We start from the raw sequence: 15,953 nt of genomic DNA, 5'->3' as shown, positions 1-15,953 counted from the left end.
GAAGCAGAGTGAGTGAATCACAGCTACTGGTAGTAGTTTGGAAGCAGATTATATCATGCCTGATGTGTAAAGTACTGGAAGTCAAAATCCCAGGAACGTAACATCGTTATCTCACTGCTGGCTGAGAAAAGATGCTTCTGCTACAATAGCCAAGGGAATGAACTAATTCTTAAACAATTTTCAGCTGCTTAAAAGGTCTCCTCCTCTTATTGGTGGATCAGATTCCATGCACCTGCTTTCCAAAACTCAAAATCTCATTCAAGTCTTAATGTGGAACCAGCATACGCACAGATGGTCAATACCTCTCCTTTCAACATAGCTGAGCTGTTAAGGTACAGAAAAACACCTACTTCATAAAAATGAAATGCTGTGTGGGCCATGCAGCTTAATTAAATTATAGGACCAACTCAAATCAGAATTATCAGCAACAAGATCTAATAGAATCTGCAACCACAGTATAGATTACCTGAGCATGATATCACATTTCACAACTGAATGAGAAGAACTGTCATGAATTGGCAGGGCAACAGGGAGAAGGAAGAGAAGGAAGATGATCCTGGCGAAGGGTGTAGCTGGGACTGGGACTGGGAAGGAGAGGTTGGTATTGAAAGTACTCACGAGGTGATGGAGGATGGCAAGGGGATGGGGGCCAGTGCACAGAAAACAGAACAGCAGGACCCATGGTGGGCTCTGAGGCACAGAGAGGAGCTGGAGGGATGTTCTAGGAGGCAGAGGCTGAGGCAGGCAGGAGCCCACAGCCCAGCTCACTAGCTGGGGGTATTGCTAGCTATGGAAGGTGGTGTGTGATTTCTCAGGTGGAGTAGGCTCAGAAGAGGTGTGGGTTGCATGCTTCAACTAGCCCAGATGTTGCAGTCAGCATGCAAAGTATAAAGTGGAAGCAGAACTAATGTCTGCTCAACTTCCCAGGTTGGTTGGACCATGGCTTGGATGTTCTAGGGAGCTCTTTGAGACTATGCATGTGTGGGACTGACTTCCAGGTGCCCTGACCCCTGGATCAGCTGCAGAGATGGGAACCAGGCTTGATTGGACCATGGACTTTGCCCTGCCGGACTGTGCACTAGTATCTACTGTGGGATTGTGCACTCCAGAGGGACTTGCCACCAGGTGGCTCAGGACAAGGACAAACAGAATGGTGATATGAAGCACATATGTAGTTACTGTGACTTTGTTACTGTGTTAATCATTGAGACTACACCATCTCCCTTCCTTGAAGTCAGCAGGAGGAGGCCTTGCAATTTCTGAGACTGTCTCTTTTGACATCCAAATAAATCTGGCCATATGTGTAGATTCAACTCAGACCTAGGTCTACCAGGATTATGTCATTGTGGGTTGTTCAGTTTTAAATCTGGCAAAGCCAACATATTGGCAGCAGTGTCACAGACAAAAATCACTCCTTGCCATTTAATCATACATATGAAAGTGTAGTTGAGACCATGATTTGCCAAAAAACACCACAAAGGTACAGCTCAGCAAGATTGAAATGGAGGAATCTGACATCATGGATATGTTGCTCTTCCTCGATGCATGTTGGAATTTCTCAAATTTGACTTTCTGCTTAAAGAAAACAATACTTAATTCTGATCGAGGAATTGAATCATTTTTTAGCATCTCATTCAATCTTGTGTATAAATTCTAAGAGAGTTCAACAGTATGCATCTTGCACAGCACAAGAACAGGAAACAGGCCTGTCAATATTTTCAACTAGAAAATATGTAAGATCTACTGCAAATCAACAAATCAATCTGCAGAGGTTTTTTTCTGCGATGGAATGAAAAAGGTAAACTGACAAACATTAACTATATCTTACAGTAGCAAATTCCAAAGTTTATGCATTGTGTGAAGAACTACTTCTTATAGTCTGTCCTGAATTTTCCAACAGACAATGGCACTAGGAATAGCGGAAGGCAAATTCTCCGTTCTTCAATTTAGAACTGGCTCTTTATATATGAAAATTTCAGATGACTCTTGGGGTGAAAAATTAATGTTTGCTGAGAGTTCTCTCTAGCTTATGATGTTTGCACATGCATGTTGAGAGGCAATATTATTTTTCCTCTCAGGAATAGTAGTTTGATTTCATCTCCCTGGCACCCATTTTACAGCACAAGCCATGATGGAAAGTTACTTAGAAAGAGATGAATTAAAGACAACAGCCCACTTTTACAAAGTTTACAAGAAATAATCAAAATAATTGATCAACCTAAATAAAGAAGATACTTGCCAAACAAAATGCTGCTTAACTAGTTTCTATGGTCACATATACTTCAAAACAGTAAACAAAGTTCTTCCTTTAGATTAAGAGGTTAATATATTAAGTTTTTTTCATGCACCTACCAAGCAGTTTGTTCAGCTTTAATGTTAATTATACATGTGCAGAATTTCATTTACTATTCCAGGTTGGAGATTATCTCCTTGAGGAAATGGCACTCAACTCATAATATATGTGAGCATTGTAGGCAGACAAATTCATATTCAAATCAAGTAATTACAGACTTCAGCAACATATTTAATTGGGGAAGCAAATCAGATATACATGTGAACAGGATTCCTGCACTTTGTGGAGCCAACTAGAATAATAAGGTGTGATTGATATTTTGCTCATCAAGAATTATTTTAGTGGTTGATTTCCTATGAACTATGCCACATTATTTCACTTATTTTGAAAATATGATTTGCAAGGCATGAGTATCACAGAACAGGATGTCAGTTGAAGCTGAGCAATCACCTCTTCACAACTTGTACGATTCAACAGTGTGAAGAAAAGAGGGTACAGTGACATGGCATCTGAAGTTGTTCATCTAAGCAGAGCTCAAGAGATGTCAGTGGATATCTAGCTATAAACCTTCATGCCAAAGCAAGAAATCAAGAACTAACTGGAAAAAATGAATATGGCTAGACAGTTTGGCTGTTTGGGGCCATGACAGCACGTTATGTGGCTCCAGTTCTTCCTGGAGGACTGATTTCAGTAGGGGATATAGGAGGAGTGGTTTGTAAGGCAGCTCAGTGCTCTATGCTATTTAGTATCTTCAAGAAACTGCTACTATCTCTGCATATTATTACTATGCTAATATAACCATACTCAGGTGGACTATCTATAAAGAATTAGCTCACTTGCAACTCCTTCCTCTTTACTGGCATTAAAACACCACTTTTTAGCCAGAAATGTAAGCAAAGTTCAAACATGGGTTATATAAAATAAAATAAACTATTAAAATGCAAGCGCAATCAAAAGCCATTTAAATGATAATGTGTGGTTTTGCTTCTGAAGTGGAATTCTCAAATTAAGTAGCAGAACCCAAATTCATTTCAAACACACCATACAGAGAACAGTGCTGTTTTGCATAGAAGATATAAGTCTATTTATATCCATTGCTTATACTTCTGTGAACAGTGCCACTCACTTAGCCACTTTACTCCCTATAAATTGTGCCTAGCAATTATACTTGTTTGTATTCATTCCACCGTAACACAGTAAGAGCTGACAATGGACGGATGTCCACAGCTGACAAGATTAGTAATATCATTCAAAACCAGTTATTGCAGGTAACTTCATCCTATAAACCAACTTGTTTCAACCCAACTAAATGTCACCCAAAACTCGGCAAGGTGGATAAATCTACCATTCTACCATAGAAAGGCCACTGGTCCTTAGTTTGAGGGCACGGATTGTGCTCCATATATTCAAACCTGGAGCCATTTTGGTACTTGGATGACCCATGAGACTACCTAAAGCACATTCCCTCTACAGAGAATAACTGGTAGCCATGACCTTCTTGGTGAGTAGTTGTACATAAAGATGACTGGAAGGACTAATCAGTGGATTTTACTCTTTAGAAATTCAACTGGATTTGACATATTTATGTTACCAAATTCTCTATCATGTCAAACACATGAAAATCATGCATAATCTGAATAGATTTTGGTACTTAATCCCATGTGAGATAAAGGATGCATCATATGCCAGAAAAAGCTTAATTGACAGCATGTGCTTAAAATACAGTGACAAAGCTCTCACAATTTAACAACATGCTGTCAAATGAAAGCAAATACTCTGTAAACATCTTATAGTATATGGCCTAATAAAGTTCTAGATTTGAACTCTAGTAACTCTGCAGTACCTCCTTTCATCTATTTCAAAGGAGAAATAAAAAAGATTTATAGTCAGGGTGGTTTAATTTTTTTTAAAAACGGAAATAGATCTTTATAGGATAAATAAAACTTCTGACCCGTTAAGCGTGATTCTGTTTCTGTTACTCCTGGAAAAGACTTTCATATTTTACATTCTGCGCCTATGCTGAAGGATAAAATATTTTATATTTCTTCAAAGAAATGAAGTTGATTTAAAACATAATGTGAGACTGGATGCATGAATGTCTATTTTATTCCACATAAATGCTTCAGGAAGCTAGTGCATGCAATGTGTTCTTTCCCCAAAGGACAAGATGTTAAACAGAAATGCACCCCTGTCCTTCACATGATACATTTAGTATGCCTTTCACAATACATATGGCTATTAATTTCCATATCAGAAGAAGTACATGCAATAATTTACGCTTGGATAACCTACAAGAAGCTTAAAAGGGAGGGAAAGCTGTTCATCTTCTATTTTGACACCTGGCTATGCTAGTGCCCAAGCCTATGCCCCATACCCTGCTCATGGAGTCAACAGAATTGAGCTCCCAAGTTTCAACCATTCCACAGCTGGTTTCACTACCTTGGCTCTGGTGAGTATTTAAGGGTTTCACCTCTAGATATCTCTGCTTCCAGGAACAGGATGCAATAGTAGGCGCAACTGTCCAGTGTTATTCTGTATCAGCTATCATATTTTATATCAGCTACCAATTAAATCAGACTATTTGGTCACAGCTCACAGCCTACTTTATGCAGCAAATTTCCACTGTATTTCCACTGAAATCTATGCGGCTACATTATGACTGCACATGAGTAGACAGTATGTGGACTGCAGCCTTAGATTTCTTTCTGCATTTTGTTACCTGTTGTTCTTTCCAAACTGTCCTTTAGAGTCTGATTGTAGGTTGTTTTCACTTAAATTGATTTATGAATATAAAATGTAATCAGAAAGCTATGCAGTCGTGCCATTGTAAACTAGACCTCTATATGGACATTAAAGTCATGCCTGAGCTGCAGTATGAACATTAGAAGGCTGATCCTAAATTCAACCAAGAAACTCAAAAGCTACATACTAGCTCATGAACAAAGACGAATAAATTCCAAGATCCTGTAGCCTTTTCATTTCAGAAAATGCCCTGACACATTTTGAGCTTTACTGCTTTTCCTCTCTATGCTACTACAATTCATACATATTAACCAGCTCGTATTGCCATTTTATGCAAACCCTTTTATTATAAAATCAACATGTTCACACTGTGTAATGTATTTTTATTGGATGACATGAACAAATTGATTTTATAATAAAAGCACTTCAAAATAAAGGTATTCTTCAAACTTCCCCCATTGTCTATTTTATAGTGAATGTACAAGCCCAGTTCCCATGATACTCATGGCTCAAATCTGCCACTTGCAGGCCTGCCTGTTCACAGCTTCTCTGCCTGTGATCCAAGCCATCTGATTTCCAGTAACTGCAGAGGAGTTGGAATTCAGGCTCCTCCCATCACCAGTCAAACACCTAACCTGCTACTACCTAAGGAGGAAAATCACAATAGGTTTGGCAGTAATGGCAACAGGCAGAAACTCAGCAGGTCTTCATGGTCCTATGGCCCTTTGTCAACTATCTTACTCTTCTCCTTTCTATGTAACTTCCCCCTTTTCCCCCTGTCTGCAGCATGTCCACTTTCTCTGTGCATGTCTGAAGTAACCTCCTTCTCTCTTAACACCATCCCTCTATCTGCACCAAAAGCTGTGTGTGTGTGTGTGTGTGTGTGTGTGTGTGTGAGAGAGAGAGAGAGAGAGAGAGAGAGAGAGAGAGAGAGAGAGAGATTGCTCCTTGCTGCCATATCTGGCGCTTTAAAGTGGACAATCATATGGATCATTATTCAAAGGATTAGTGCCAGATGTTATTCTTAATCCAGGATATGGAAACTGGTTGTAACTTGTCAGTGGTGAAAGCTACACTACACATGGTAAAAGGTTATTATTTCATATTTCCAGGACTAAGCCACAGTACGGAAATATGCTCTGACGTCCTGCTGTCAAATTATTCTTTTAGTTTTACAGAAATAATACTTTCGTTATTGGAAGTCTGAACTGTTAAAAAACAAACTGCATGCAACCATGAGTACCTGTTCCTCAACACATTAAATGCTTTAATGTATTTGTTTATTTGGTTGGTGCTGGTGTTTGTTTCTTCAAAAACAGCATTTGAATTCAATAATTTATGTCATATGCTTCATTTTTGACTCAGAGGTGCTGGGGTGTGGCTTTGCCCAAAAGTCATGCTCATGATCTCCAACATACATTTTAGTAGCCTGTCAGGATCCTGCTGAGGGTCGTCTAGAAGTCATCTAGCCATAGGAGAGTTGAGAGGGCAAAGGTTGATGAAGGACATGATGTTTTAAGGAACAAGCCTGTTGTTTAATGTAACCTTCTCAACTCCACACCCAGCTTACACTCTGTTGCACATCCAAGTCTTTGAGATTCATTGTCTTAGGCAGAAGAGCCACAATGGGGCCATCTATAACTTGGAACTTTAGCTTGTCCATTATCGCTTGGTTCAGGATGTAGTAATTGTTTGTGCATGTCACAGCTTTGCAATTTTATAGCCATTTGGCCTTGAACCTTTTCCTAAAGATGGGGTGGGCTGATATGGATTCTCACTTCATGTTTATTTCTCACGCCACCAAAGCACTCCTTGAGCTAGGTAGTACAGAAATGTCTGCTGGGTGACCTTGCACAGCAATGTCATGTCGTGCTGCTGTTGGAATAGCCAGTGCAATGAGCAATCCTCTGCATCAGACTCTTCGCTCCATTTCACCTTCTCACCCCTTGCCTTTTCCTGTAAGACCTATTGCAGTCGTTAAGAGTCGTCAACAGGCTCATCTCAGCTATCTGCCAATCTCCCATTCCCACCACCCTTCTGAGTAATACCCCTCCCCACCTTCTCACTATATAGAAGGATCTGGCAACTTCTGTTTCAGTGTATCTGAAGAAGTGTGCATGCACACGAAAGCTCATACCAAGAACTAACTTAGTTGGTCTTTAAGGTGCTACTGGAAGGAATTTTTTTATTTTGAAGATGAATGGAGCGAAGAGTCTGATGCAGAGGATTGCTCATTGCACTGGCTATTCCAACAGCAGCACGACATGACAAGATTTGTACCATTTTTAGGTTGATGCACCTTCTGGTCTCTGCCCTAGAAACCATTTGCGCTTCAGCAGATGGATGGTTCTATTGCAGCTGTGGCTGTTGAGGAGGTGCAGACTGCAGGGCTGGAACTACAGATGAAATCAAAGCTTGAATCTCCTTGGAGCATAGCTGTCAACTTTTCCCTTTTTTAAAGGGAAATTCCCTTATTCTGAATAGGATTCCTCGCAAGAAAAGGGAAAGATTGACAGCGATGCCTTGGAGGTGTCCACCTGCAAAGCTTCTTTAAGGGTTAACAGTAGTTCTCTGGGCAGCTGCAATCACCATGGCAAAGTTTGTGTCAGGGGCTGAACTCTCTGCTATGATTAAATGTTATGATTTTGGGTTCTGCAACAATATTATTTTATTTGTTCTAATTTATTTATTTTGTTTCATTTTAATTTTTTTGAATACAATTCAATTTATTTAATTAATCCTCTCTTTTAGAAATGGCAACTAGAAGTAAACAATGCACTCAAAATGACAACTAGGTGTTGTATGTTTTAGGCTGCCACACTCAAATGGCTACCAGATGTTGTCCCCTGTGTCTAATAATAGAGTCTGGAGTGGCATGATTCACGGGAACCTAATATGGCAGTTGGAGAATTGGCAGGGGGAAAGGAGCCATTAAAATATCTTGCCACTGCCTCTACTCTGATCTGGCCTATAGCCTGTGGTTGCAGTTTCTTAGGGGCTAACCACTGACATTAATGGAGGCAAGGAAAGGTCATTTAAATGCTGCATCTGATTGTGGAGATAAGAAATAAGGGCTGGGGTCAACTGATTGTTGCGCGGCAGGGGGAGTTAATCTATTAGCAAACCCAGGTTAATCAGGTAGGCAATCTAGGATTAAGTATTTATCATTCTACAATTAATTTTGTAATCCATCTACAATTAATTAATTAGAAATCTACAATTAATTATTTAGCTAATTAGAAAATGCACACACCATGAAATGAAATAAAATGACAAAAGTAATAACACAGGAAGGGGAAAAGTGGTAAATTTAGCCATGTGGCAAATTCAGCCAGTGTTTTAAAGCATCTGGCTCAGACCAGGACCCCTAGATGTTTCCACCTCCATGGGGAAAGGGAACAGTAGTGAAGCCAATATAAGGCTACAGGCAGCACACAAGTCAAGCAAGCACTTGGACCAATATAATTCAAAGCATTTCTATAAAGAAAGTAAAGTTCCTGTCTTGGATCCCTAGACAGTGCTAATGCCACCCAGGTCCAAGAAGATCAGTATGGGAGATAGGTGCATTACATTAAAAGCAACAAATAACTACAGTGAAGAGTCTGTACAGGGCTGGCCCAACCATTAGGCAGAGTGAGGTGGCTGCCTCAGGCAATAGTTGCTGGGATGTGAGGAGCAGGAGAGGTGTTGAAAGACAGAACTGTGTGCGCACACCATGGCCTGCCCCATGTCCCCTAAGCAGTGTATTAGCAGAGTTGAAGTAACATTCAACTGCTAAAATAAAAAAATTCCTTCCAGTAGCACCTTAAAGACCAACTAAGTTAGTTCTTGGTATGAGCTTTCGTGTGCATGCAAGCTCATACCAAGAACTAACTTAGTTGGTCTTTAAGGTGCTACTGGAAGGAATTTTTTTATTTTGACTATGGCAGACCAACACGGCTACCTATCTGTAACATTCAACTGCTAGTCTAGTTTGATTTTGTACATGGAATAAAGTGGGGTGGGCACAATCTCATAATTCACACTGGGCAGCCTTGGGCCTGTCCTAAGCAAAAGGAAGAAGCAGCTTCAAATTCTATAACTTATTTAAACATTATTTCCTCAAAGCTGTAAGGAAGAACAAAGAAAATATACACAAGCCAATATAAGATCCCTGTTGCAAGTCATAAAAGAACACAGTATACAAAAGATGCTGGTAGGGAACCATTCCTACACAGCTGCAGAGAAAATGCACCTCTAAAGGAGCTCCAGGGGATACCTGAGGGAGGCAAGCTATCTTGGCATTCCAAGCAAAAAAAAGTTAATTGCTCATTCCCAAGTAAGACTGCTATGAGAAAATGGACGACAAACAACAGGATTTCAGGCTCTGTGTATCAAGCCCCCACTCTCAAAAAAATGTATGAGAAAGCTAATATACACAAGTGTTTCTGTTTTGTTTTAAGGAAACAGCTTTATTAGTTACATTAAGCCAACTTATTAACTGTCAAAACACTTATTTCCATCATACTCACAGATGCATTAATAATAAATATCTGTCCCAGAGACTCACAAACGGTAGAATGTAAATCTGTTAAGCCATTGCCAAGAATCAAGCTAAAAAGAATTACAGAACCCCCTTTTTTGCTCCACCATTTCATTGATTGGGATAGGAGAGCTGTGAGTCAAAGGGGGATGGAGTGTTTAATGAAAGGGCTTTCCATGTGGAATAAAATGTCAAGGACATTTGCACAACTGAGGCTATAAATTCCACTTACTCTGGACAAGTGACATGTGTAATTGTTCGTAATGTAAACTCTAAAACATAAATGAACCTTTAAACCAAATTGAAATGCATTTTGGAGTTACTGTAGTATTTTCACTCTATTTGAAAATACATGATATGGAAAATAAAAAGTTATTAGTGAAAACTTAATAGCCAAGGGTTTATACTTGTCATACAGTCTTTGACGCTAAATGGTGGCATTCAGTATTGCTCATACTTCAGAATGGACCCATTTAAATCAATAGACAAGTAGTTTAAGTGTGTCTTAGATGATTATTATCCATTATCTGCAATCCCTTCTTTGTTCCCAAAATGAACTGTGAAATAAGATTTACTCACACATATATTGGATGTAGGTGTGTGTGTGTGTGTGTATATATATATATATATATATATATATATATATATATATATGCAGGTTTTGGTGTCTTCGGGTGTCTTCCCGTGTAAGAGTCGGGGTGTCTGTGCGACGTTTCGACGAGGTCTCACTCGTCATCTTCAGGCTGGTGCTTTCGGCTTCTACAAGAAGCCGAAAGCACCAGCCTGAAGATGACGAGTGAGACCTCGTCGAAACGTCGCACAGACACCCCGACTCTTACACGGGAAGACACCCGAAGACACCAAAACCTGCATTCCTGTACCCGTGAAAATCTACGAAAGCATATATATATATATATATATGCTTTCGTAGATTTTCACGGGTACAGGAATGCAGGTTTTGGTGTCTTCGGGTGTCTTCCCGTGTAAGAGTCGGGGTGTCTGGGCGACGTTTCGACGAGGTCTCACTCGTCATCTTCAGGCTGGTGCTTTCGGCTTCTTGTTACTAGTCTTCTCTCTGATATGCTAGTTTTATGCAGGCAAGTAGTTTTTCTTTTTCGCCAGAAAGCATCCAAGCATGCAATTCCCCACCTGCTGTGGTGCATTCCAAGCACAGATCTAGTCTGCTTGTTGCTCTTCTTTTCTGTCTGAACTAGGCCTGTGACTCAGCTCTGCACCAGATCACTCACATTTAATGTGAGTGATCTGGTGCAGAGCTGAGTCACAGGCCTAGTTCAGACAGAAAAGAAGAGCAACAAGCAGACTAGATCTGTGCTTGGAATGCACCACAGCAGGTGGGGAATTGCATGCTTGGATGCTTTCTGGCGAAAAAGAAAAACTACTTGCCTGCATAAAACTAGCATATCAGAGAGAAGACTAGTAACAAGAAGCCAAAAGCACCAGCCTGAAGATGACGAGTGAGACCTCGTCGAAACGTCGCCCAGACACCCCGACTCTTACACGGGAAGACACCCGAAGACACCAAAACCTGCATATATATATATATATATATACACACAAAACAGAACCAAAGCAGATTAAAAGGGCTCATTGGACTGGTGCAGATCACAATCTATGGTTAAGAGGTCTAGAGTAAGCTGCTGCACTAGGTGCTTACCTGCTCTCTCATACTAATTCCCCCCACATGACTTCATCATGGTTAAAATATATTAGCACCAATCATAGTAATGGTTTATCATTACTCATTGGTTCATCAAAACAGAAAAAAGGGAGAAATGATTTGGGGCAGTGGAAGGAGGTTACAATTGCAGAGGGGGGAGAGGAAGAATTGGGAGTAGCAACAGTTCAAGTCCTCTTGCTGCTCTGCTGCAAAAGCTGCCAGCAAAGTCAGGGCTTTAATAGCTATTAAGAGAAGAAGAGAAAGACAAACCAAGCAGCTCTCAGCCACAACTGTAAGCTCCCTCCCTCAACTGGTTTGGCTCCCCAAAATGAAACTGGAAACAGCCAAAATTTACTATCTGCAAATAAAAGGCTCACTATTCAGGAAAAAAAAAGCTTGCAATCAAACCCAAATAAGAGCATCACAAGCAAAGAAAAGTCTGAGATAATCAAGAAGCGAGCCATGTAATACATACTTGTTATGATTCCAGTTTCACATGTTAGAAAAAATACTTAACCTTAAATATGGGAAGACAGCCGTCAGAATGCGAGTGTGACTATTCACAAGTCAAATCACCAAAAAGAGGGGGGGGGGGAGCTGTGGTACTTCAGTACCTGCATAATGCAGACTGTGTGGTCTATGATGTTTTTAAGAATTATACAAAAGGGGTAAAATATCCAAGTTTGAACATCACGTAACTTTGCATATATCAATTGTAGAATTGTTGAGTGGAAAATTTACCTGAAGAAGGTAACAAAAAACTGTACCAGGTCCATGATGGTATTGTGTTGTGAAAATGCGATCTGAAAAGAGAAAGAAAGTGGGGGGGAAACATGGTCATTTTTTACTGAGGCTGCTTTAGACAAAGGTGTTCTGTCTAGTTGGTTAAATGAAAGCAGAATGGCTGAAGTCAACCTGTTGTTGATAATACACATCATTTTCTAAGGCCTACATTATGTAAGCAAATTATATTACCAATCCATGAAGTCTAACCATTTTGAGAGGGTTGGTTTTTTTTTACAATCAAGTGGTGTACACATTTTATCAAACAAACAAACTTGTCCTGCCTAATATCTTAACTCCAGATTAAGAGCTGGATAGACTGGAAACATGAATGTATTATATATGATCCTAGGCCCAATTCAATATACTGTACAGTATTTGACTTGGGTAAGAACATAATTTTAATAGCTATATGTTATAATATTAAGGCTACAATCCTTTGCACACTTACTTAGGAATAATATGAGGGCTAGTCTTTTGTTATTGCCTCAATTTGGAGGGATATTTGGGGAAATAATTCAAGGGTAAGGGGTTTATAATTATGGCAGGGAAAGAGGGAATATTGGTGACAAAACACAAAATGTATTTTATGCTGGTTAATTAAGATTGTTAAATTAGTACAAAACAAATAAAATATTTCAGAAAAAAACAAATATATTGTTACACGCCACCCTAATTCTGCAAAGCAATAGCAAAATGCCAGGGGTCTTCGCACTTAACCAGGGTTTTTGTTCCTTTGGAATGAGACACACTGGAGACTAGTGTCTTTAAGAAATATGGTTTATTTTACACATATTTACAACCTGGGTTTTGATGCAGGAAGTTCAGAACATTACATTCCAGGAGTGTTTCTTTTTTCTTTTCTCCCCCCCCCCTTTTAATAAATTTTATTCAAAATTATAACAAAACATATTTTCCAAAAACATATCCTTATTCCCCCCCATTTTTCCTCCCCCCATAAACCCCACCCCACCCCCGACTTCCCTCAGTTTCAGTCTTTGGTTTCTCCAATAATGCTATTTTCTGCATGTTACATCCTCCATGTATAGATCCTCCAACTGTTTAGCTTATTATTATCAGTAAAAAAAATGTGAATGTTTATTCAAAACCTGCCAAGGAGTCCAGTTCGCTTTGTTGCATCTTCAAATACTTTGTGAAAGGTTCCCATTCATCCTTAAAGTCACATATATCCTTATTTCATAGTTTATGTGTCTGTTTTGCCAGTTCTGCATAGTCCATCAATTTTTCTTGCCATGATTCTTTAGTTGGAGTTTCTTCAGTCTTCCATCCTTGTGCTACCAGAACTCTCGCAGCCGTTGTCGCATACATGAAGATGTTTTTCAACTTTTTTGGCAGGTCTTTCCCTACAATCCCCAACAAAAATGCCTCGGATTTTTAAACAAATGTTAAATGGAACTTTTTCTTCAATTCATTGTATATCATTTGCCAAAAATTTTTAGTTACTTTACAATCCCACCACCTATGATAAAATGTTCCCTCCTTTTCCTTACACTTTCAACATCTATTTGAACTAGTTTGTACATTTTCCCTAATTGCACTGGTGTTGTGTACCATCTGTACATCATCTTCATGTAATTCTCCTTCAATAGGGAACAATCTGTAAATTTTAAGTCAGTTTTCCATAATTTAACCCAATCTTCCATCATAATGTTGTGACCTACATCTTGTGCCCATTGAATCATAACTGATTTTACCTCTTCATCTTTCGTCTCCCATTCTAATAGTATGCTATATGCGGCCTTCAGTAGTTTCACTTTCCCTTCAATCACTTCTGTTTGAAACCTAGATCTAGTATAACTAAATCCTTTCTTACAGTCTTCTTTATATGTTTCATGTAGTTGTCGATAATGCAACCAACTCTGAAAGTGGTCTTTGATCTCACCATAATCCCTTAATTTCCATTTTCCATCATGGTCCTTTAATAAATCAACATATGTGAGCCATTTTCCTTTCTTTCCAAGTGGTTTGAGCAGTAATGCTTCATGTGGTGAAAGCCACCACGGAGTCTTTTGTTCCAATAAGTCTTTATATCTCTCCCATACTCTCATTAATGATTTCCTGATTATATGGCTGCAAAAGCTTCTATGAATCTTCCCAACCAAATCTGTTGTCATGTCCTTCTAGTTCTAATGCCTCTTGCTTGTCCAATCTCATCCAGTCCCTGATCCATACCAAACAAGCAGATTCGTAATACAATTTAAGGTCTGGGAGGGCAAACCCGCCTCTATCTTTTACATCTGTAAGTATTCCAATAGTGTTTCTTGTTGCTCATCTCATAACTTCAGCAATCTTGGTTACCAAGCAGCAGCCACTCATGTTCCCCAGTTTCTCAGTGTAGTCTCTCCCAACCAGCACCGCATGAAGCCCCCACTTCCTCAAAACCTCTGATTTTGTGAAAGGACACATTTTTTCTTCTGTGATATCACACACCCCATTACCCTGGCCATCTCCTCCCGTCCCAGCTTACATCATTGAACACTGAAATCTTGAACCTGACATTTGTCTTTGATCACTACATTTTAAAAAATGGGATACAAGAAGCTTGTAAGATATTTCAATCCAATGCATGAAAAGAGGCTTCTACATATAGCTTTCTTGCTAGATGAGGAACAATAGGCATGCATGCAAATGGCAATACAGGCAAGTTCTGCTCCCAGGTTCATCTGAATGCACAGAGCCATTTTCAAAAAATAGTGCTCTACTCTTCTTGCTGCAGACTGGATTTAACAGACAGTTGGCAATTACAGATTGCCAAACCATGGTTGAATGTAGGTCTCTTGGAAGGTTCAAAATAGCTCTTTGCAACACATCCTTAGGTGTTTTGTTTTGTTTTTTAAAAAAACTATTTTCAATACATATTTAACATTTAAAAAATAAAAATAAAACTGCAGCAGCTAATGATATCCCTAGAGTCAACCTGGTTCAGTGTTTTGTAGTATATATGCAGAACTTTCAGTAATTCTGTTTTCAATTACTTTGCAAAAAAGTACTGCACAAGTTGCTTACATGAGCATATCTCCACTTAAAGGTGATAGTCATGGAATAATTTACTTCCTTGTTGCACCACAACCAAATATTCTAATCCTAATCTGTTTCTTTTCCTGCATTGCCACCATATTTCCTTGCGTACCTTCTTAGCATCACATTTTGTGCACAGCAATGGGGGGGGGATTATTAAATACTGCATCGGCTTCTGCACCTCAACTTTTTTCCTAATGAAAGTGGCTTGATTATTTATTTAATTGAAGCATTATTCCCCACTCTTCAGTCAAAAAAAGGCTCCTAGTTTATTTTTTACACAGAGTAACAATAAAATAATACCTGTTCTCAGTTTTGCAGTCTGAATGACACAACAGATAAGAATAATGGATGGGGGCAGGAGGGAGAGGGAAAGTGAGTGGATGGGGCTTTAAGTCTTTTCTCCTGTCTCCCAACTCATGTGCCCTATAGAGAAAACCTCTGGAAATTATTGTTAATTCAAGTACTGAATACATTTAATTCTTCATAATTTCACTTTCCACAGATAATAGTATCACGGGATGTTAGTGTTGGAATTCTGCCTGGGTCAGAGGAATGTGCCACAGCGTAGGCACCGGCAGATATTCCTGTCGACCTCCCCGCGTCTCCACTCTGCTGATAAGCAGGCGAGGTCCCGGCGATTCATCTCAGATGTGTGAGAGGAACACACCGTTCATCCTCTCTCCCCTTTGGTGTCCCCCAGGGAGGGGAAAGAAGCAGACAGAAAACTATTTACATCTTTTATTTCTGTCTCTCATATCAGTACAGAGAAACATGTCTGCACTCGACAACAGCAAGAAGAAACTCCACCCATGTACTTCCAGTACAGGTCATATGACACACACTCTGAGCTAACATCCGGTGCTCAGTACAGAATGGACTGCCCCTTTGTTTCC

General features: G+C 39.5%; 1 protein-coding gene across 3 annotated transcripts in view; it reads right to left on the bottom strand.

Moving 5' to 3' along the window:
• Positions 1–15,953, bottom strand: part of ATRNL1 (attractin like 1) — a 524,570-nt gene that overhangs the window by 250,487 nt on the left and 258,130 nt on the right. For all 3 annotated transcript variants that reach the window (XM_082222558.1, XM_082222560.1, XM_082222559.1), the window contains exon 25: positions 11,977–12,038. In XM_082222558.1, coding sequence (XP_082078684.1) covers positions 11,977–12,038 — 62 coding nt within the window. The remainder of the gene's footprint in view (positions 1–11,976; positions 12,039–15,953) is intronic.

The sequence above is a fragment of the Podarcis vaucheri genome (assembly GCF_965113315.1).
Source record: "Podarcis vaucheri genome assembly, chromosome: 5".
Lineage (NCBI taxonomy): Eukaryota > Metazoa > Chordata > Lepidosauria > Squamata > Lacertidae > Podarcis > Podarcis vaucheri.
The sequence above is the reverse complement of the archived record's forward strand: the minus strand, read 5'-3'. Positions and strand labels throughout refer to the sequence as shown.